The sequence below is a fragment of the Aethalodelphis obliquidens genome, unplaced genomic scaffold, assembly GCF_003676395.1.
Source record: "Aethalodelphis obliquidens isolate GAN/ISIS:26980383/991018 unplaced genomic scaffold, ASM367639v1 scaffold12, whole genome shotgun sequence".
Lineage (NCBI taxonomy): Eukaryota > Metazoa > Chordata > Mammalia > Artiodactyla > Delphinidae > Aethalodelphis > Aethalodelphis obliquidens.
In genome coordinates, this window is record NW_020837956.1 from 5,467,439 (window position 1) to 5,490,600 (window position 23,162).

Genomic DNA, 23,162 nt, shown 5'->3' on the forward strand with positions numbered 1-23,162 from the left:
TCCTCTCTCCTGAAGCTCCCAGAAGCTTTGGCCCACCAGTGGGCAGTCAGGGGCCCAGCCAAGTTTTGCGGGGCCTAAAGCTTATGTAACTGGGGGGCTCCTCTATATATGCATATATGTACAAATATATAACTAGGTGAAAGGCCTTGGAAAGAGTCCTGCAGGTGAGGCAGCTGAAGCCCGCACTCAAAGCAGCAGAGCCCCTGCGGGGAGACGGCCACCCACAGCAGCCGCACGGACAGAAGACAGGAGGAGAGTGAAGGCCCGCGAGGCCACTGCCCTCTTCTTATCAGAATCAAGTGGCTGCATTCAAACCGCTTTTCTTTCCCCTACTTGACCAAGTGCCGCTTACGCCCAAATCTCCACCCCATACAAGGACTCTTAGGGCCTCCCTCAGAGCCCAAGGACGTGTGGTCAGCCCTGCCTGAGAGTCCTGGCCTTGGACGCAGGCCCAGAGCTCCCACCTTCTGAGGCCACTCCACTTCCATGTCTGTGCTCGGCCGACCCACCACCCTCTTGGCCAGGCTCTGGGCGCCACCCCTGCCACACAGCATCAATTCTGTCCACAGAGCTCCCAGGAGATGCAGCGTTGGTCAGCACCCCGGCCTCTGTCACCAACAGGAAGGTGACTCCCTGCAGGGAGAGCAGAGTAGTCTGGGGAACCTGTGACCCCAGGGGAGGCGTCCACCACTCCTCGCCATCTACTGCCCTCTCAGAAGCCAACGAAGAGAAATGGAACACGGCAAAGCCAAATTCTCCTTCCTCACTGGTCTTTGGTTTTTGTAAATACACGTTCTTCCTTTGCTCACACAAGCCCCCATCTAGAAGAGCCTTCCCTTCCCCTCGGTCTATCCAGATCCTCCTCTATCCTTCGGAGACTTGCTCAGGCCCACCTCCTCCTAGAAGCCTCCCTGACTACCAGACAGCTCCCTTCTGCTGACCTCCTACAACGTCTCTACCAAGTGGACCCACTGGGCCCCTGCATGCCTGACCTGTTGACTAGTGATTAACTCTCAAAGGCTGAATTTTTCAAGGGGACTTGCTAGTCTCCCCAGACAGGCTGCCTACACCCTGGGCCAGGGCCACAGATCACACCCCCCCAGAGGCACGTGGCCCACAGTCCCTCAAGCTGAGCAACAGCTCTGCCATCCCTGCTCCCCTGGTCTCAAGCCACAGGCACATTTCCTCCCTGCTCTGGCCTGGTTTTCCCCATTGCTGAGGGTGAGAAAATAACAGCCACCCCTCAACTCCCAGCACAGCAATGCCAAGAGCATTAATAGGGCAAAGTCCAGAAAACAGCTTTGAACTTTTCTTTAGAAAGGAGCTAGATAAACACAGGCCATGAGTAATTATTATTATTATCCTGTCCTACTATAAAGGGGGAAAAGGGCAGCGAAGCTCAGGACACGTTTCAGGGCAAGATGACAGGGTGTAGCTCAGAGTGGTTCCCGGTGGATCAAAGACAGTTGACAGCAGAGCTTCCACCAAAGCTGGCAGAAAATTAAGGACAAGGTGGTGAATGTTTCTAAAGCTGAAGTTATACTATTGAAAACGTTACCCTTAATTCTTAAGCACATCTGTCTTGTGTTTCAGTGTTGTTTTTTCTTTTATGGAGTGATGGTTATAGAAGACGGTATGGTTTTGCTGTTGTGTTTTGGGGCTTTTTTAATGTCCTTACTTGGCAGAATGAAAAGTTGGCTACACTCAGCAGAACCCATGTCTCTGAATTTGAACCTGGCCTGTCAATCCAACAGTCAGGGAACCACAGAGCCCAGGCCCTGTGGAAGGATGCTATGTAGGAAGTCACTGGGTCTGGGGAATAGTCCCTCTGCTGGGTGGGTCAGGCGTGTCACCTAGTCTTTTTGTGCCTCAATGTCTCTGTCAATAAAAAGGGAAGAATGACCTCACGTGGATACCCAGGTAAGAGGAAGAAGAGATGAGGAAATACTTCACAGATGCAAAATGAGACCTGAACAAGCAGGAGTGGCAGCATCACCACCAACGTTAGCTCAAGTTTCTCAGTCATTATTTCATTTCTACTCCAGCACTACGGAGACAGCACCAGGAAATGGCAGACAGCAATGAGAACTTGGGAGCAGAGGCAAATAGGCCCGCGTTCAAGACCTGCACTGTGGTCCTTGGCTAAGTGACTAACCTCTCCTAGGTCTCAGTTTCTTCATCTGGAAAATGGGGATAATAGTAAATACCATTGCAGAAGGTTACAGAGAGGCACCAGTGAGAGGGTGCAAAGCCTGGCACTTGCTGGATAACAGAAGTTAGGACAAATGGCTCATTGTCACCAGCCTCCAAAGCACTGAGCTGTATGGGATCTCAGAGATGACTAAGAGTAGAAAGTTCCAAACTACCCTGAGGAGGCGCCCCAGGACCCACCTCCCCTCCTCATCCCATCAGAGCTACTCGGGATGCAGGGGAATCCACCTGAGATTTCATCTGCTGCCAGGAAAGAGCATCCCCCCAGCCACACCCTGGCCTTTGGGGTAAGATAGAGAATCCCACAAACTATTTTTAATATTTTATTTTCCCTGATCAGCAGCAAGTTTTTGGCCTTGGCTCAGAAAACAGTGAATTTCTCGATTTCATTGGTGTCTATGTATGTCTTTGATTAACAAAGCACGGTAAAATTTTAAAATTAACCGCTAGCCATTTTTTAATTTTAGTTTTTTGGTCGCACCACACAGCTTGCGGGATCTCAGTTCCCTGACCAGGGATTGAACGCAGGCCACAGCAGTGAAAGCCCAGAATCCTAACTGCTAGGCCACCAGGGAACTCCTAAGCATGGTAAAATTTGTACTTAATAAATGTGATATGGTAGACAAAATAGTTTTCACAATAATACACGTGGATACCATTCAGCCAATACAAAGAATGAGGTACTGGCATGCAGAAAGCTTCAAGTGCAAGTTTTCAGGGCAAAAGTGCAACTTGACAAATATGAATCCTATGACTAATAAGAAAAGAAATCTCCACACATGTGTATGTGTGTTTGTTAACGCACAAAGAAAGCATATGGGATTCACACCAAATGGTGACTAGCGCTCAACTCTGGGGATGGAAGTGGGCATGGGGCTAGGGGTGGAAACAAGGATGTATTTATTAGTCAAACTCTTTATTTTATTTAGTGAATTTTTTTTTACAATAAGCCTGAGTCATTTCTATTTTAAAAAGAATTTTTAAATATATAATAGAGTCTACTGGAAAGAAAAAAATTAAAAGGGTCCTGGTGGGAAAAGCTTGAGACCCATGAATCAAGTCCAACCATCTTGATTGGCAGATGAGGAACTGGAGGGTCCAGGATGTCAGGGGACAGGCTCAGGGTCAAGCAGCTATTTTAATCCGAGACAAAACCTCCCAGAGCTACAATAATCCCTGTCAAGGAGTCTAAACGCAGTTACCTTAAACTTCCAGTATAGTCTCCCCACACTGCTTACAGAAAATGCCCCCCACTTCTTGGCCTGCTGTTCCAGTCCCACTCTCTCGCCCTAATGTCCCTTTACACCAATTACACACCAGTCCCTTACACTCTTGCTAACTGACATACTTTAAGGAAATTATTCTAAGAGGAGCTCTTTGATTATACACTGCTTCCGTAGCTTGGAATGCCTTGTCTTATCTGTGTATGTCTATATCCTGACCTCCTTCAAGGTCCAGCCCCCAGATGGGTCCAATTCCAGCACTATCATAATCCTGAGTTGACTCCCCACCTCACCCCAGGGAGTGTCCCCCTCAGACTTGCCTCCCCATGTATGCTACTCCTGTAGCATGTGTCACAGTACACCTTGAATAATTTTTTAATAGGACTAGCTTCCCAGTAGCCTTGCAACCTCCCTGAGGGCAGGGTCCATGCTGGACTCATCTTTATTGCCCTGAAAGTACATGATACAATGCCTTGCACATAGTAGGTTGCAATAAAATATGTAAGTCAGGAAATATATTACTTTGGAACATCTCTTGAAAAATCATTTCCCCTTGGGGTCTCTAATGACATACCCATACTTCTTTTATAGTTCAGGATACATGGTAATTGAGAACAGTTTCAAACTTGAAACTGCCTGAGAATCACCAAGAGAGCTTGTTAAAATGCAGGTTCTGAATCAGATTTTGCATTCTTAACCAGCTCCCAGATGATGCCCATACTGCGTGTGGGTGGACCATGCTTCGAGCAGTAAAGGTCTAAAGAAAGCTGTGACTATACTTCCCTCTATACTGCCCCTCAGTGCCTTGCATATAGTAGTTGCTCAATAAGTGCACATGGACTCGAACTGGCTTGCCATGTTATGGAGTGCTTCCGTTGCTAGCCAACTCAGAATGTTTGCCTGTTTCCAACTAGATCATACATTCACTGAGGTTTTATTTCCCTGAGATCCTCAAAGAAGCCAAAGGACCAGGCACAAACTAGATCAACCAAACGCTGTGTAATAGAAATATATAACTTGGGCCACAAGTGCAAGCCACAAGTGTAATTTAGATTTTTCTAGTAAACATTTCTAGTCACATTAAAAAAGGTAAATATAGGTAAAATTAATTTTAATAATATATTTTATTTAATATATTCTAAATATTATCATTTGAATATGTAATCAATATAAAGAATTGACGCTCTTTCATATTCCGCGTTTTGTACTAAGTCTTCAAAATCCAGTGTGTGTTTCACACTCACAGCACAGCTCAGTTTGGACAAGCCATGTGGCTAGTGGCTACTGTACTGAACAGGGCAGGCCAACCCTTAAGGGACACTTGCTGCTCAGGTGACCAAATGACCCCAGAAGGTCCTCACAGCAGAGACGAGGCAGGAGAGAGGAGAGACAGCTCCAGGCTGGGTGGGTGGGGGGGTCTACAACTTACCGGCAGCCTCCCGTGATTAAGGATACTGCTCAGATGGTTTCTGGCTTCATTCATCTTCGGCTCACTCTTCTCCAGCAGAGGGATAGAGTCTTTTATCTTGGAGTGGTTCTCCTTCAAACACTGCTCCAGGAGGGCCTCGGCCAGGAGCAATTTCCCAAAGCCATCTGGAAAACAGGGCAGGGATCACAGTGGCTACGTGAGGACAGTAGTCCCCTGAACATGGCAGATGTGGAGACTGGTACACGCCCCTGTACCCACCCAACACCCCCAACCCAGCATTTGAATGGCTCGGATCTGAGAAAATAAAGACATAGTTTCTACGCACTTAAAACAGCCTTTAAAGAAAAAACACACATTCTACCATGGTCACAGCACCAACTGCCCCCTTGGGTTTATTTTCTGTAGTTCAGTGTTTGAGGAGGTGGAGTTCCCAGGACTTGGAACAAGCCCAGAATTTCAGAATTTAAAATGAGGGACAGAGATTGGTTCAAGATGGCGGAGTGGAAGGATGTGCGCTCACTCCCTCTTGCGAGAGCACCAGAATCACAACTAACTGCTGAATAATCATTGACAGGAGGATGCTGGAACTCACCAAAAAAGATGCCCCACATCCAAGGACAGCAGAGAAGCCACAATGAGATGGTAGGAGGGGTGCAATCACAATAAAATCAAATCCCATGGCTGCTGGGGGGGTGACCCACAAACTGGAAAACACTTATACCACAGAAGTCCACCCACTGGAGTGAAGGTTCTGAGACCCACGTCAGGCTTCTCAACCTGGGGGTGCAGCAACGGGAGGAGGAATTCCCAGAGAATCAGACTTTGAAGGCTAGTGGGATTTGATTGCAGGACTTTGACAGGACTGGGGGAAGGGGAGACTCCACTTTTGGAGGGCACACACAAAGTAGTGTGTGCATCGGGACCCAGGGAAAGGAGCGGTGACCCTATAGGCGACTGAACCACACCTACCTGCTAGTGTTGGAGGGTCTTCTCAGATGCAGGGAGTGGCTGTGGCTCACCATGGGGACAAGGACACTGGCAGCAGAAGTTCTGGGAAGTACTCCTTGGCGTGAGCCCTCCCAGAGTCCACCATTAGCCCCACCAAAGAGCAGGTAGGCTGCAGTGCCGGGTCACCTCATGCCAAAAAACCAACAGAGAGGGAACTCAGCCACACCCATCAGCAGACAAGTGGATTAAAGTTTTACTGAGCTCTGCCCACCGGAGCAACACCCAGCTCTACCCACCACCAGTCCCTCCCATCAGGAAGCTTGCACAAGGCTCTTAGATAGCCTCATCCACCAGAGGGCAGACAGCAGAAGCAAGAAGAACTACAATCCTGCAGCGTGTGGAACGAAAATCACATTCACAGAAAGACAGACAAAATGAAAAGGCAGAGGACTATGTACCAGATGACGGAACAAGATAAAACCCTGGAAAAACAACTGAATGAAGTGGAAATAGGCAACCTTCCAGAAAAAGAATTCAAAATAATGATAGTGAAGATTATTCAGGAGCTTGGAAAAAGAATGGAGGCAAAGATTGAGAAGATGCAAGAAATGTTTAACAAAGACCTAGAAGAATTAAAGAACAAAGACCTAGAAGAATTAAAAAATGAACAGAGATGAACAATACAATAACTGAAACGAAAACACACTGGAAGGAATAGCAGAGTAACTGAGGCAGAAGAACGGATAAGTGACCTGGAAGACAGAATGGCAGAATTCACTGCCATGGGACAGAATAAAGAAAAAAGAATGAAAAGAAACAAAGACAGCCTAAGAGACCTCTGGGACAACATTAAACACAACAACATTTGCATTATAGGGGTCCCAGAAGGAGAAGAGAGAGAGAAAGGACCTGAGAAAATATTTGAAGAGATTATAGTAGAAAACTTCCCTAACATGGGAAAGGAAATAGCCACCCAAGTCCAGGAAGTGCAGAGAGTCCCAGGAAGGATAAACTCAAGGAGCAACACGCCGAGACACACAGTAATCAAACTGACAAAAATTAAAGACAAAGAAAAACTATTAAAAGCAACAAGGGAAAAATGACAAATAACATACAAGGGAACTCCCATAAGGTTAACAGCTGATTTCTCAGCAGAAACTCTACAAGCCAGAAGGGAGTGGCACGCTATATCTAAAGTGATGAAAGGGAAGAACCTACAACCAAGATTACTCTACCCGGCAAGGATCTTAATCAGATTTGATGGAGAAATCAAAAGCTTGACAGACAAGCAAAAGCTAAGAAAATTCAGCACCACCAAAAAAGCTCTACAGCAAATGCTAAAGGAACTTCTCTAAGTGGGAAATGCAAGAGAAGAAAAGGACCTACAAAAACAAACCCGAAACAATTAAGAAAATGGTAATAGGAACATACATATCGATAATTACCTTAAATGTGAATGGATTAAATGCTCCAACCAAAAGACACAGGCTTGCTGAATGGATACAAATCAAGACCCATCTATATGCTGTCTACAAGAGACCCATTTCAGACCTAGGGACACATACAGACTGAAAGTGAGGGGATGGAAAAAGATATTCCAGACAAATGGAAATCAAAAGAAAGTTGGAGTAGCAATACTCATATCAGATAAACTAGACTTTAAAATAAAGAATGTTACAAGAGACAAGGAAGGACACTACATAACGATCAAGGGATCAATCCAAGAAGAAGATACAACAATTGTAAATATTTATGCACCCAACACAGGAGCACCTCAATACATAAGGCAAATGTTAACAGCTCTAAAAGAGGAAATCGACAGTAACACAATAATAGTGGGGGACTTTAACACCTCACTCACACCAATGGACAGATCATCCAGACAGAAAATTAATAAGGAAACACAAGCTTTAAATGACACAACAGACCAGATAGATTTAATTGATATTTATAGGACATTCCATCCGAAAACAGCAGATTACACTTTCTTCTCAAGTGCGCACAGAACATTCTCCAGGATAGATCACATCTTGGGTCACAAATCAAGCCTCAGTAAATTTAAGAAAATTGAAATCATATCAAGCATCTTTTCCGACCACCACGCTATGAGATTAGAAATCAACTGAGGGGAAAAAAAACTTAAAAGACAAACACAGGGAGGCTAAATAACTTGTTACTAAATAACCAAGAGATCACTGAAGAAATCAGAGGAAATCAAAAAATACCTAGAGGGCTTCCCTGGCGGCGCAGTGGTTGAGAGTCCACCTGCCGATGCAGGGGACACGGGTTTGTGCCCCGGTCCGGGAGGATCCCACATGCCGTGGAGCGGCTGGGCCCGTGAGCCATGGTCGCTGAGCCTGTGCGTCCGGAGGCTGTGCTCCGCAGCGGGAGAGGCCACAGCAGTGAGAGGCCCGCGTACCGCAAAAAAAAAACAACAAAAAACTTCCTAGAGACAAATGACTATGAAAACACAATGATCCAAAACCTATGGGATGCAGCAAAAGCAGCTGTAAGTGGGAAGTTTAGAGCAATACAATTCTACCTCAAGAAACAAGAAAAATCTCACATAAACAATCTAACCTTACACCTAAAGGAATTAGAGAAAGAAGAACAAACAAAACCCAAAGTTAGTAGAAGGAAAGAAATCATAAAGATCAGAGCAGAAAGAAATGAACTAGAAACAAAGAAAACAATAGCAAAGATCAATAAAACTAAAAGCTGGTTCTTGGAGAAGATAAACAAAATTGATAAACCTTTAGCCAGACTCATCAAGAAAAAGAAGGAGAGGACTCAAATCAATAAAATTAGAAATGAAAAAGGAGAAGTTACAACAGACACCACAGCAATACAAAGCATCCTAAGAGACTACTACAAGCAACTCTATGCCAATAAAATGGACAACCTGGAAGAAATGGACAAATTTTTAGAAAGGTATAACCTTCCAAGACTGAAGCAGGAAGAAATAGAAAATATGAACCGACCAATCACAAGTCATGAAATTGAAACTGTGATTAAAAATCTTCCAACAAACAAAAGTCCAGGACCAGATGGCTTCACAGGTGAATTCTATCAAACATTTAGAGAAGAGTTAACACCCATCCTTCTCAAACTCTTCCAAAAAATTGCAGAGGAAGGAACACTCCCAAACTCATTCTATGAGGCCACCATCACACTGATACCAAAACCACACAAAGATACTACAAAAAAAAGAAAATAACAGACCAATATCACTGATGAATATAGAGTCAATCTGTGTGGCAAACTTCATTATTGTCTTATTGGAAGAAATTGCCTCAGACACCCCAACCTTCAGCAACCACTGCCTTGATCTGTCAGCTGCCATCAACATTGAGGCAAGACCCTCCACCAGCAAAAAGACTATGACTCACTGAAGGGTCAGATGACGGTTAGCATTTTTAGCAATAAAGTACTTTTTGCATATAGATGCAAAAATCCTCAACAAAATACTAGCAAACAGAGTCCAACAACACATTAAAAGGATCACACACCATGATCAAGTGGGATTTATCCCAAGGATGCAAGGATTCTTCAATATATGCAAATCAATCAGTGTGATACACCATATTAACAAACTGAAGAAGAAAAACCATATGATCATCCCAGTAAATGCATTAAAAGCTTTTGACAAAATTCAACACCCATTTATGACAAAAACTCCCCAGTAAGTGGGCATAGAGGGAACCTACCTCAACATAATAAAGGCCATATACAACAAACCCACAGCAAACGTCATTCTCAATGGTGAAAAACTGAAAGCATTTCCTCTAAGATCAAGAACAAGACAGGATGTCCACTCTCGCCACTATTATTTAACATAGTTTAGGAAGTCTTAGCCACAGCAATCAGAGACAAAAAAGGAATACAAATTGGAAAAGAAGAAGTAAAACTGTCATTGTTTGGAGATGACATGATACTATACATAGAGAATCCTAAAGATGCCACCTGAAAACTACTAGAGCTAATCAACGAATTTGGCAAAGTTGCAGGATACAAAATTAATGCACAGAAATCTCTTGCATTCCTATACCCTAACAACAAAAGATCAGAAAGAGAAATTAAGGAAACAATCCCATTCACCATGGCAACAAAGAGAACAAAATACCTAGGAATAAACCTACCTAGTGAGGTAAAAGACCTGTACTCAGAAAACTATAAGACACTGATGAAAGAAATCAAAGATGACACAAACAGATGGAGAGATATATCATGTTCTTGGATTGGAAGAATCAATATTGTGAAAATAACTATACTACTCAAAGCAATCTATAGATTCAATGCAATCCCTATCAAATTACCAGTGGCATTCTTTACAGAACTAGAACAAAAAAATCTTAAAATTTGTATGGAGACAAAAAAGACCCCGAATAGCCAAAACAATCTTGAGGGAAAAAAACAGAACTGGAGGAATCAGACTCCCTGACTTCAGACTCTACTACAAAGCTACAGTAATCAAGACAATATGGTACTGGCACAAAAACAGAAACACAGATCAATGGAACAGGATAGAAAGCCCAGAGATAGACCCACACACTTATGGTCAACTAATCTATGACAAAGGAAGCAAGGATATACAATGGAGAAAAGACAGTCTCTTCAGTAAGTGGTGCTGGGAAAACTGGACAGCTACATGTAAAAGAATGAAATTAGAACACTCCCTAACACCATACACAAAAATAAACGCAAAATGGATTAAAGACTTAAATGTAAGACAGGACACTATAAAACTCTTAGAGGAAGATAGAGGAAGAACACTCTTTGACATAAATCACAGCAAGGTATTTTTTGACCCACCTCCTAGAGTAATGGAAATAAAAACAAAACTAAACAAATGGGACCTAATGAAACTTAAAAGGTTTTGCACAGCAAAGGAAACTATAAACAAGACAAAAAGACAACCCTCAGAATGGGAGAAAATATTTGCAAACGAATCAATGGACAAAAGGTTAATCTCCAAAATATATAAACAGCTCATGCAGCTCAATGTTAAAAAAACAAACAACCCAATTCAAAAATGGGCAGAAGACCTAAACAGACATCTCTCCAAAGAAGACATACAGATGGCCAAGAGACAGATGAAAAGCTGCTCAACAACACTAATTATTAGAGAAATGCAAATCAAAACTACAATTAGGTATCACCTCATACCAGTTAGAGTGGGCATCATCAGAAAATCTACAAACAACAAATATGGATAGGGTGTGGAGAAAAGGGAACCCTCTTGCACTGTTGGTGGGAATGTAAATTGATACAGCCACTATGGAGAACAGTATGGAGGTTCCTTAAAAAACTAAAAATAGAATTACCATATGTCCCAGCAATCCCACTACTGGGCATATATCCAGAGAAAACCATAATTCAAAAAGCCACATGCACTCCAGTGTTCATTGCAGCACTGTTTACAATAGCCAGGTCATGGACACAACCTAAGTGTCCATCGACAGACAAGTGGATAAAGAAGATGTGGTACGTATATACAATGGAATATTACTCAGCCACAAAAAGGAATGAAATTGGGTCATTTGTTGAGACGTGGATGGATCCAGAGACTGTCATACAGAGTGAAGTAAGTCAGAAAGAGAAAAACAGATATTGTATATTAATGCATATATGTGGAATCTAGAAAAATGCTACAGATGAACCAGTTTGCAGGGAAGAAATAGAGACACAGATGTAGAGAAACAAACATATGGACACCAAGGGGGGAAAGCAGTGGGGGGGGGGTTGTGGTGGGATGAATTGGGAGATTGGGATTGACATGTATACTAATATGTATAAAATGGATAACTAATAAGAACCTGCTGTATAAAAAATAAATAAAATTCAAAATTAAATTAAATTAAATTTTAGAAAAGGAAAAAAAAATATTGAGGGACAAAGTCACACCCATGCTCCAAGGTGATAAGTTCTTACACAAGGAAGGAATTCCCTCCAGACAACTGAAGAGGAAAAATATACAAGCTGGCTTAATAACACATTGTCAGGTGCTCCTATCTTCCATGTAGCAGAATTGGTTTTCTCTGTTATTAAGGTATTTTAGCATGACCCAGGGATAACCTAGCAACCAAGGAGAGTTAAGGCCAGAAGCAGATTTACTGGTGTAGCACGGCAATCCTTGGGACTTTCTGGAGTTCCCGCACACGTTAGCTCGTCCACAGACCTCACCCCTTGGCTAGTGATTTCATACTGCTTGGGTTACTTTGCTGTCTCCCCCACAGCACTGAAAACTGCAATCCTGGAGCCACCGTATCCCTGCTACCTACAGCAGGGGCGACCTGAGTGGGGGGGGATCCAGGTGCTCAGGGTGCAGGGTTTGAGGTTGAGGGTGGTTTCAGGACCACCTTGGGTGGCTGTGCTTCGTGACTGGCTCCTGGCCTGTCCCCCTCAAACAGAGCAAGGACCATTTAATACAGGCACCCAATAAATAGTCGCTGAGTAATGGGATCCTTTCCACTCCCCCATGGGGAAGCCCTGAGGCTCAGGGAGTTCTGTGCCCATCCAAAATGCCTCCAGGGGGGCTTCCCAGGTGGCACAGTGGTTAAGAATCTGCCTACCAATGCAGGGGACATGGGTTTGAGTCCTGGTCCGGGAAGATCCCACATGCTGCGGAGCAACTAAGCCTGTGCACCACAACTACTGAGCCTGTGCTCTAGAACCCACGAGCCACAACTACCAAGCCCGTGCACCACAGCTACTGAAGCTCGCGCGCCTACAGCCCATGCTCCACAACAAGAGAAATCACCGCAATGGGAAGCTCGCGCACCACAACGAAGAGTAGCCCCCGCTCGCCACAACTAGAGAAAGCCCATGCAGCAAAAAAGACCCAATGCAGCCAAACATAAAATAAAATACATAAATTTATAAAAAAACCAAAATGCCTCCAGGAACATGCGCTCGATCCCACGTCCTCTAGTGCTCTTCCTGCTGCCAGGATGGCATTCTCAGACCTACTCAGAATGCCACTCACTCCTTACTCTCAGGACCACTGCAGTTTGCTCACAACTCAAAGCCACAGGTGTAAAATTGCACGTCCCTGGATAATTGTCTCTCTTCGTGAGGGAGATTCCCCACAGAGCATCCCGGAAGCCCAGATGGATGCCACAGCCTAGTAGCCCATCCTTTGCGACCTACCTCATGATTTCTAAAAGTAACATTAGGAGGAAATGGCCAAAAATGATGGTTTAAACTATCATCCATCACTAGTGGGACAGAAGTTGGTAGAACCTCTACAAAGGGCGACATATATCAAAATTATTTGTTGCACATCCCCATTGACTCAGCAATCCCATGCCTACAGATGTCCTCAAACACGTATGTGTAAAACGACCAACATATAAGGTCATTCCTGCTGCGCTGTTTATAATAGCAGAAAACCAGAGAAAACTTTATGTCCATCAACAGAAGGCTGATTAAATAAAGCATGATATAGCCATTAAAAGGGACACCATGCCACCATAAAAAGGAATGAGGAGGCACTGTATGGGCTGTCATGACATGAACTTCAAGATAAACTGATTAGAAAGTAGAGCACACACAGTGGACCACTGTGTGTTTATGCATGAAAATATGTAAAAGGATAACACAAACATCTGCTAACTTTTCTACCTTACAGGGACGGGGGCAGAGATCGAGGGAGGCTTTTCACTCGTTACTTCTGGGTACCTTTGGAAGGTCGACCCATGTGAATATATTACCTAGTCAAAATTAAATTTAAATCGACCCAAGAATAGAAGGAATCTTCTACGTTTCCAAAAGCTCAGCCAGGAGGGGGAGTGGGCTGCTTAGAAGTGGGTGCCTGAGCAGCATTCCTGAGCTGTGGGCCACTTGGCAATTGGCTGGCCCCTTCTAATCTGTTTTGCATCTGTAAAACCTGAGGTAGAGTTATGAACCTCCTCCTTCCCACAGAACCTCATCCCTCTCCAGGCTCCGCCTGCCGGGCTGGTCCTGCCCCTCCGCCGTCAGGTGCTGCGGTGCGCACAGCTCCCGCCCCGCAGCGGTCTGCAGGTGCCAGTCTGCAGCCCAGCCTTCCGGCCACCGGGTCCCGCCTCCGCCACCCAGCTGCCCCGCCCGGCGATCCCTAGGGTTCCTTTCCTTTCATGCCAAGAGAAACCAGCTTCCTTCTAGGCAAACCTCAATCTTGAAATACTCCCCAGGGCCCACACCTCTCCTCAAAATGTCCTCTGAACACATGTGTGGTCCGTGGGCTGGGGTGGGTCTGTGCGTCTTTGTGACCCAGTCCCGCGGGGTGAGTGCAGAAATTTAGAGTATATGTTCAGAAACGCTGATAACCATGTGACAGAATAATTGTTGAATCAAATACTAAAAAATTGGTTGGGGGGGGGAGCAGGTATCAGTTGATGCATTTTAAGAAGGTATCGGAACACAACAGATTGGGAATCTAAAAAAAGAAAAACAGAACATAAAACTGAGCCTTCACCACAGAGCGTTTGAGAAGCACTGCTCTAAACTTCAAAAGTACCTTTTACTGAAAAAGGGGGGCTGGTATTTGCTGATGGCCCACTGAGTACCAGGTACTTTATTATATAGTATCATTTGATCTGCACAGCCCTGATAGGTAGAAATGATCCCCATTTTATAGATGACAACAAAGATGCAATGTTGTTATGGTCACAACCCACATAACGTAACACAGCCAAAGAACAGTCCCTCTTCCCCACCTCCCACACAGAGCAGAGCTTCTGACAGTTTGGAAATGAAGAACAGTCTAAGAGCTGTAAACAGTAGGTTAAAAGCGAATCGTAATTCCAAGGGCAGGAATAAGAGTAGTTCTCACTGTCACACACTTGTAAGTTTCAGACTGTTTTGTAGATTAACACTCCGGATTCTTCTCCAGAGTCTTTTTGCCCTCCCTCTTCACACCCAACTCAGTCTCTCTGTTTTTCCGTTTAGCATACACTCAAGTGGATATCGGGAATTTACTTTCTTTTCTTCCTTGTCTAACTCTCTTCCCTGCTCCACATTTTCCATCCCACTGTTCTCAACTGGTCAGTCTATGGAACTGAAGGGTAGTTTGGAATAAAAAGTTCGAGGTTTTCAGTTGTTAAATAAGAATCCAGGTGGATCGAGGCTTTCCTATCCTTCTCCAAAGGTAAAACAGATTGCTCTTCATCATCCTAGCGTACGAAACCTACTCCCTATCCTGGTTTGGGTAAAGTGTTCCAGCTTCTCCCTTGCTGGGGCATTAGGAAGGCGTTCCTCCCAGACAGTGCAACAGACTCTGGGAGCCTGGCTCCTGATTCTGGCAGCCCAGCCCAGCCCTCTGCTCTTAGCAGAGGTCCAAAGGAAGTCCCCACTTAGTGGCCCGCCCAGTCTCCCCACCTTGTTTAGGAGGCCTCTGGCGGCTAGCTTCCTCTCCACTCCCACCCCTCTCCAGGCCTCTTGCAGCGTGCCAGTTCACAGGGACCCACTTCAAGGACACCGGCCTCCTCCCTGGAACCCATATTTGCAGGGCAGTGCTCCCCATTCTTCCACCTGCCAATTCAGTCAGGAAAGGTGGTTCCAGCTGGCAGCCCAGGTGCTCAGACCAGACCCTTCCCTACTGGGTCAAATGGGGCCACGGTGGTCTCTGCAGCTGCTCACTTCACAGGACTGCAAAGGGCTGGGACCTACCAACCGCGGCAAGAGGAGGAAGAGGGCAAAACTAGTGAGAGGCCACCTGCCTCAAACGTTACTCCTGCTAACTTCGACTGAAAAAATGCTCAGAACAATTTCCAGTTTTTTTAAAAAAATCACTAATTAAAAAAAAGATAGGGGATGACTACAGATTAGGAGAGACTCCAGATGGATGGAGAGAGTAGCAGATGTGATTTAAGCAAGTACAGTAAAAGAATATTCGAATCTAGGTGGTGGGAATACAGGTGTTTACTGCAAAATTCTTTCAACTTTTTGTATGTTTGAACTTTTCATAATAAAATGTTGGGGATAAAAGAAAGATTCAACCCATTAACCAAATGCAATGCGTGGCCTTATTTGGATCCTCATTCTAGCAAACAAACTGTAAAATTAAATAATTAGATGAGGGGGAGCTGTAGTAAAAATATGGTAGTTTTATTTTTCAAAAGAGTTCTTGTTTAATAAATACATACTGAAATACTGCAATGTGGGGGAGAAACGGCCCAGGGTGTAGCTCAGACAAAACTATTCATGAGTTTGTGATCACTGACACTGGTTGATGGGTATATGGGATTCATTTTTCTCTCTACTTTTTTGACGTTTTGGAAATTTTTCTCAATAAAGTGTTTTGTTTCTTTTTAAACCACTTGGATGGGGCTCTTTGTTTTTACGTGAACAAAACCCTTTACAGCTAGCCACCCTCTGGGGTTCCCCTGCTCCATCCTGACCAAATCTAAACCGGATGTGAGTTTGAAAGAAAATGTACAAACAGTAGTAACCACCTTCCCCCTGGGCAGGTGGTGGGGAGCAGCCTCCCCAGACAGGAAAAGGGGGCCCCTTCCGCAGGAGCATCTCCTGATCCTTTGCTCCCACCAGACCAGAAAGAGGTCCCCCCCCTTCAGCTGGGTCTTCCCCTTGTGCTCCCTGGAGTGAAACCCATGTTCTGGGGGCTATCCTTCGTTTCTTTGGGAAATCCCACAGATACAGCAGGGCCTCTGTCTGTAAAATAGCGTTCAGCTGGGGTTTGTCCTCCTCCCTCAGCACCTTCCTCACCTCTCCCAAATTATGTAATTATGTTGAAGCTTCTGGTCGTTGAGTCTAACACACCAGGTGGGACTTTTAAGAATCTCCCTCCCGGGCTGCAGGTGGCTCAGTGTTCACACCCCCTCAAAAAAACAGGCCCTTGATCCCTCCAGTGATCAAGGAACCCAGTGGAGAGGGAACCAAAATAGCAGACAATCCAAAAAATGCCCTAAGCATGGGCTTCGGGAGTCATTTGTTTTCCTTCCTTGTGTGTGTCTGTGTGTGCACGTGCGTGCAGGCATGTGTGCGTTCTGGGATAAATGTATCTGGAAATAACAATGGGAGAAAATCGCTCATAGGACCAAACCCCAAAATTGGCAGGAGAGACCCCACTGACCTTAGCCTCCCTCTTTGTGCTAGTCAGTTCCCACAGTGAAGCCAACCCAGGCTCCACACTCCTCCCTCTGTCACTAGTAGACCTGGTGTCAGGGACTCCGGTTTGGGTACAGTCTCTGCCACATACTCATTATGTGACCTTTCTGGGCCTTGATGTCTAAAATGGGGACAATAATTCCTGCCCTCCCCACAGGGCTGTTTACAAAAAAAGTTTTTTTCAAATACAAGAAGCACTTTATAACTATACCATACCATTTATAAACTATGCCATACCAGTGTTTCCCCATAATCCTTCATAGAGTACGGTCAAAGGAAGTTTGAGAAATGTGGTATTTATACTCTAACCTCGGCTTGAACATCATACGCAGGTGAGCATATTAAAGGCTCTGAGAAGTCCTGCAGTTAAAAAAGATCAGTTTAACAACATTGAATCTGTTAGGTCTAATGACTTAGCCTTTTTGGCTCCCCAAACCCTTTTATCCTAGAATACCAAGGAATTAATTACTCAACCTCCTTATGACCTCTGAAGAACAGCTGAGGAAGTAAAGCCCTGGATAGACTCAGGTGGCCCCGGTTACTGTCTTGGGCCCAGCATGCTTCTCTGTGGCGCTGCCAACCTCACCCAGATTCCCACACTTGACCAGGCCCCAGTGCCCTCTGCATGGGTCATCTTCCATTCCACCCTCACCAGCCCCACCCCACCACATCACCCCACACAGGGGACAGAGGGGAACCTGAAATGTATCTGTCCTTCCCTGGAAGGCGGGGTCTCATCAGTTTCTACCAAACGTGCATCTTTAGCTCTGGCCACTACCCCTCACTGCCACGCTCAGACCTACCTCAAAGCCTCAAACCGACTGTCCATCCCTGCCACCTAGCCCCCTCGATGTCCATCTATCCTTCCTCCTCATTGGGCAAACATACTCTGCCCTTCCCAACACCACTTAGAGGCCAGTACCAGTTCTGCTGCTTCCTGAAAACTCCTCTTCCTCTAAGCACCATAATCTAACACAATTGCCCTCTGATCGCCCCTCTGCCTTCCCATTCATTTTGTCAACTCTTCAAGCTGGGATTTTGTTATACTTCTTGGAGAGGTAATGGTGCAAGTGGTTAAAAGGATGTACTCAGAAACCTAGGTTCAAATCCTGGTTCCACCACTTATTGGCTGGATGATCAAGTTATTTAAGTTCTCTGTGCCTCAGTTTCCTTATCTGTAAGTGGCAAACAAGAGTACCTGCTTCATGGGGTTGTTGGGAGAAACTGAGTTGATTACAGTGCTTAGTACACTGGCACACAGTGAGTGAGCCAGTTAGCTATTACTGTTACTATTATCGTTATCATTCTGTCTCCTCACAGAGCCTTCCACAGGCTGGGCAGTCTTTAAAACTCTTTATATCTGTATTTATTTACTCCCTGCCTCCTTCCACAAAGGCTCTAAAGTTGGCTGCGCACAAAGAGAGGGCTCAGGGCTGAGCTGAAGGCACCAGGAACAGGTTTGAGGTTGGAGACTGGGGCGGGGTGTTCCCCCACTGCCACATCAGGGTGCCTTCCAACCCCAGCACAAGAGCCCAGCCCAGCCAAACCAGCCCTACTGCTAAAGCCACAGACTGCCAGGGCTAGATGCGTCCCGAGCCAGAACTCAGAAGAAGAAACTGAGGCTTACCAGGCCTCTTTCCCACTTCTCCACCACTCCACCCGGCGCTCGTTAAGCCCCCAATCATACTGGCTGTGCACAGAGCTTCGCCGTTAATTTGACTTGGGGGAAAGAGGGGGAGGGCAAGGAGAGACAGGCACAGCCTTCACCTGACGGAGTTTAGGAACCGGAATGGGGATTGGAGGCGCGGCGCAAGAGTCCGGCCTAAGCCCCAATCTGATGCGTGCCGAAACCACCATTTCACAGCAGTCGGAGCAGCCCACATGATCCGAAAGGGCAGAGGGCAAAAACCGTTTCTCTCTTTTCCCCAAAGCATGTGAGTTTTCTCCTTGGGCAGAAGAACCTTCCTTACTACCCTGGTTGCTCCTAAGACCAGCACTGCAGGAACGGTAATACCGAAAGCAGCCACCGCCGGCCCCACGCAGTCGGGGCCCGCTTCCTGGAGGAGGCGCCTTTCGCGCGCTCCGCGCCCGTGAACCGGCCCCTTCCTTCCCTCACTCACCGGTGTCCACAGAGGTGAGCACGGCGTTCGGGCTGGCTCGCCGGCCGCCCCCGCCGCCGGGCACGACTAGCGTCTGCATCTGCCGGACCAGCTCTGGCATGCGGTCCCAGTGGCCCTCGGCGCGGCAGCGCTCCAGCTCGCTCTCCATCTTCAGGTGGGAGCCGTGCGCGCCCTTCGCAGCCATCTTCGAGCGGGCGCTGTCATGGGAGGTGCGGCCGAGAAGTGGAGACCCGGCCGGGGGCGGCGTCCCGGCTGGGGCACACACGCGGGCGGGGTCGACCCGGGCGCCAGCGGCGGCCGGGGCCCGGGTGGCAGCGGGGGCCCGGGCGGCGGCCGGCGGGCAGCAGCCGCAGCAACCAGCGCACCCCCGGCGCCTCGGGGCTGGGGCTCCGGCTGAGCGGCCCGGACGCGTCCAGGAGCAGCCTCCGCCTCTGCTGCAGCAGCTTCAGGCGCCGCTGCTGCCGCCGTTGCAGCTGCTGTCACAGCCCCCGCCCCAGGCCTGGGCGCCGCCAGCTTCGGACCCGCCCCCGGCCGCGGCTCCACCCCCGCGGGGGCGTGGCGCGGCCTCGGCGAGCCGGGAGCGCGTCACTTTAATGCTGCGCGGAGCCCCGGAGGTCGGGGGCGCCTCGCTCGCCACCCCTCCCCCATCCCATCGGGGCTCTTGGCCTGGGAGACCCCCGCCCCGACGACCCGGCTTTATGTGGTGGCCCCGTCACCACCGCTGTCCGGCACGTCACAAATCCCGGGAGAGGCCGGCCGGCCGGTCACTCCCAACTCCTAGAGCGAGCCTCCCCGGAGAGCCGCCGGCTGCCGCCCGGGTCCCGCCCTGCTGGGCCGCACGAGCCTTGCGCGCCACACGCGGGGCTCTCGGGAGAACCCGCCGGTTCGGAGTCCAGCGACTCTCGGGACGCCTCCACCGCGAGAGACTTGAACGTTGTTTTTTCAGAGCGGTGTTCCTCTTTCCAACCTGTCTGCCCCCAACCCAACTGGCAGGCCTGTCCTCTGCGGAATCCCGTTGCTCTGGATTTCTTAAACTTTTTAAGCTGTTTCTCCAACTTGGTATTTACATATTTAATTCTGGTGTCTGAAGACTGATCAAAGCTGTACCGAGCTCTAGGACTTAGCTCGCTGCTGTGCGGACGAAGAAGTTCAAAGGATTATAGGGCGGCTCCGGGGGCAGAGGCGGAAGACACCCTCTGCCTAACACTGGTTATGGTGACCCCGCCTCGGGGCGACACCAGCGTACAGTCCCGTGTGGGGATGGAGGCCATCACTCAAGAAATCACAGCGAGACCAAAGCGACAAAACAAAACTAAGTGACATAGTGCATGGCACAGACCGAAGATTCCAGAATACGGGAGAGTTAGAGCAAGCTTTTAAGTGTCAGGAGACTCACTGCTTCGTGCTTCCAGACAACTGTAACCGTGGGAAGTTTTTGTCAAGTGGAGCTCAGGCTCCTGGGCCCACAAGGGGTTATCTGTTGAAGGCAGCCTTCCTAACCCCCCGCCCCCCCTTGTCGCCCCCAACTCCCCCCCCTCCCCCGTGGATATCCTCTTCTGTAGGTTTCAAATGCTGCTCCATTCCTTGTTTGGGGGGCAGAATTCCTCACCTTGGCTGCCGCTCTGGGGTCTGTCCTGAGCTCTTAGAGACCAGGAGATAGATGAAGGAAAATGGGGACAGCTTTGGCAGTTTACTCAATTTACACAAACTCCTCCTCACCTACTCTTGTCAACTGCTCTAGCCGGCTTTTTGTTACCCTTTGCCTGCCCTTGCTGGTCACCAAAACCAGATTTCACTTGGAGAGAGATGTGCGTGTACTGTGGGTGAGGGTGGCCTGAGGACACCCTGCGATTTGCCCCAATCTGGTGTTCCCCAGAGTCAGCCCTAGGGCAGGCAAAGAAAAGCAGAGCTGATAAGAGGAATCCTGACAAAATAAGGAAAACAACTCTCCTCCCTCTTTTCTCTCCAATCCTTTGCCAACCCCTCCCCCAGTTTGCTGGACTCCAGGGAACTAACTGAAGGGGTATTGCTGCCTGTTTCTTCCGCGGGTGCATCAATATTTGTGTGGGCATGGGAGGGAGGAACACAGCATCATGGTGAAAGCTTATGACAAACTGCCCCTCAGCACCACAGAACACATGCTGGACCCCTTCACGGCTCTTTTCCAGCAGAGACAGGACCCCAGCCCATTAGTGACCAACATCTTTCAGGGGAGTAAGAGGCTGTAGGAACAAGAACAAAGAACAATCATGATCCAATCAGTAATATTTTCCAAAATCAATGACAAATAGAAAGAGTGGTGGATGTTTTTATTTTTTAATAATCTGGGATTTCTCAGATGAGAGTTTAGGACACATTCTGATAAAGACCGCTGTCATTTGCCAGCTCAGAAATGCTACCGAAATAACTTGCTGATCAGGTGAAGCTGAGTTCATTGCTTACCACAGTGAGGGAGAGCACTGCCTTGACAATCTTTGTAGCATCTCAGAGAAAAGAAGGAAGTTCGCAGGAGGTAAATCGACTTAATGAGAAATGTGTATTTTCAGGGAGCAAGAAAGATGGTACAGCACGAGGGACCATCTGGTTTAAAGGAGACTCTAAAGCCAAGCCAATGGGAGACTATTTGTTTAGCTGCTGCCCCTTAACAAAGTGGGAAGCTCTTGCCATTAGATCACAAGAGAGGCTAAGCTATTAGTCTTTATTCTCATGAAGTTAAGGGCTTAGTGAGATCTCTGATTTACTTATAGGTTGAAAGGCTTATGATGTTTAGTTAGGCCCCGAGTAGGAGGGTATTGAACACCTCATTTCAACTCACAAAAAACAAGTTCATGTTTGTTCTCAGAGAAAAGGTTTGGTTACCAGAGACTTGGGCAGGTCAAATAATGGTATGGGAGTTTCAGAAAACTTGGGAACACACAGCCTGCAGTGGCCAGTGAGACTCAGGAATCCTCATAATTGTCTCTTAGTTGGCCGGGTACCTTTTGCACAGTTGGTTGTCTGGATTGAGATTTGCCTCCACGGAATAAATCTTGTCTTAGGTCGTGCACTTTCCTTTGACAAATTGTTCACTTCTCTTGGAAACCATATGCCCTCCCTGAGCTAAAAGAGGAAGCAGAGAGATGAATCAGCCTTAGAGCTTGCCTCACCTTTGGAACAAGAAAGATTATCCAAATATTGGCTAAGAATAGGGTCACAGGGCAATTTAAAGCTCTGGAGGTCCTGGTTGAGGACTTGTGAAAAGTAGAAGGGCATCTCAGAAACTGAGGCATACCAGTCCAAGTATGTTGTTGATTTTCCTTGGAGAAGACAGGTATTAACTTTTGATTTAAAGAGACACCAAAGAAAGCACAACAGAGTTCTACAATTGTACAACATGTGGTCAGTCTCCTTAGGCCTTGAGGATAAAACAGTATTTGAGTTTGGTTCTAAAGGGAAGTGGAGAGTGACTTATTTATGGCCCCAGGGACCTAAGTGAATCTATACTCCTGCCACTGGGCTTTTGACTGGGAGGATAGGAGTATTACAAGGACTAGGATGAGGTATGAAGACTCCTTTCTCTTTATGGCTTTTGATTTTAGTTTTATTCCTTCCTTAGTGCCTTGTTTTAAAGGCTATTGTGCAAACTTGGGTAGAGGTTTAGGCGGGTCAGTCTGAACCTTGATGGGTTTAGTTCTAGTAGAATGTCTGACTTTCTGGAATTGCTTGCCCACAGGTGAGCTTCAATCTATGTTTGATTTACACACAAAAGTACTGGCAAATAAATAACCGAATTAGCCAGGACCTCATTATGAACAGGGAGGTCCTCAGGGACTGGAGGGAAGAGGCCGTCAGGAGAGCGTTTAATGTGGCAATTCCATTCACACAGTAAATCCCTTGCTATTAAGTTAATGAGTGTAGTGTCACAAAGGAGAAAAGAACATTCCTTGGTTAAAAGTACGGGGCTGATGGTTAAGTGCCGGGGCCTAGGGAAGGTGTGGTTTTAGATATTTAGGATTATTAGATAGATGCCTGACCAAGTAGTTTGTTGACTCCAAGGAAAGGGTTGTACAGAGGGTCCCTGACTTATGATGGTTTGATTTCTTCCAACTTTAAGACGGTAGGAAAGTGATATCAGTTTGGTGGAAA

At 46.8% G+C, this 23,162-nt stretch overlaps 2 protein-coding genes and 1 long non-coding RNA gene across 4 annotated transcripts in view; 1 reads left to right on the forward strand and 2 right to left on the reverse strand.

The window, feature by feature from the left end:
- Positions 1-19,474, reverse strand: part of TTC7A (tetratricopeptide repeat domain 7A) — a 122,726-nt gene extending 103,252 nt beyond the window's left edge. Inside the window, exons 1-2 of one of the 2 annotated variants that reach the window (XM_027113180.1) lie at positions 19,038-19,474; positions 4,864-5,027 (exon numbers count right to left, since the gene is read on the reverse strand). In XM_027113180.1, the coding sequence (XP_026968981.1) occupies positions 4,864-5,027; positions 19,038-19,221 (348 nt within the window). In that variant the 5' untranslated portion in view covers positions 19,222-19,474. The remainder of the gene's footprint in view (positions 1-4,863; positions 5,028-19,037) is intronic. The other variant, XM_027113179.1, reaches the window with a different exon arrangement.
- The window catches only part of MCFD2 (multiple coagulation factor deficiency 2, ER cargo receptor complex subunit), a 43,066-nt gene continuing 38,935 nt past the window's right edge, over positions 19,032-23,162 (forward strand). The window contains exon 1 of the mRNA XM_027113189.1: positions 19,032-19,191. The gene's annotated coding sequence lies outside the window, so the exon portion shown is untranslated. The remainder of the gene's footprint in view (positions 19,192-23,162) is intronic.
- Positions 21,415-23,162, reverse strand: part of LOC113623751 (uncharacterized) — a 31,316-nt gene continuing 29,568 nt past the window's right edge. The window contains exon 4 of the long non-coding RNA XR_003434048.1: positions 21,415-22,136. This is a non-coding gene — a long non-coding RNA (uncharacterized LOC113623751). The remainder of the gene's footprint in view (positions 22,137-23,162) is intronic.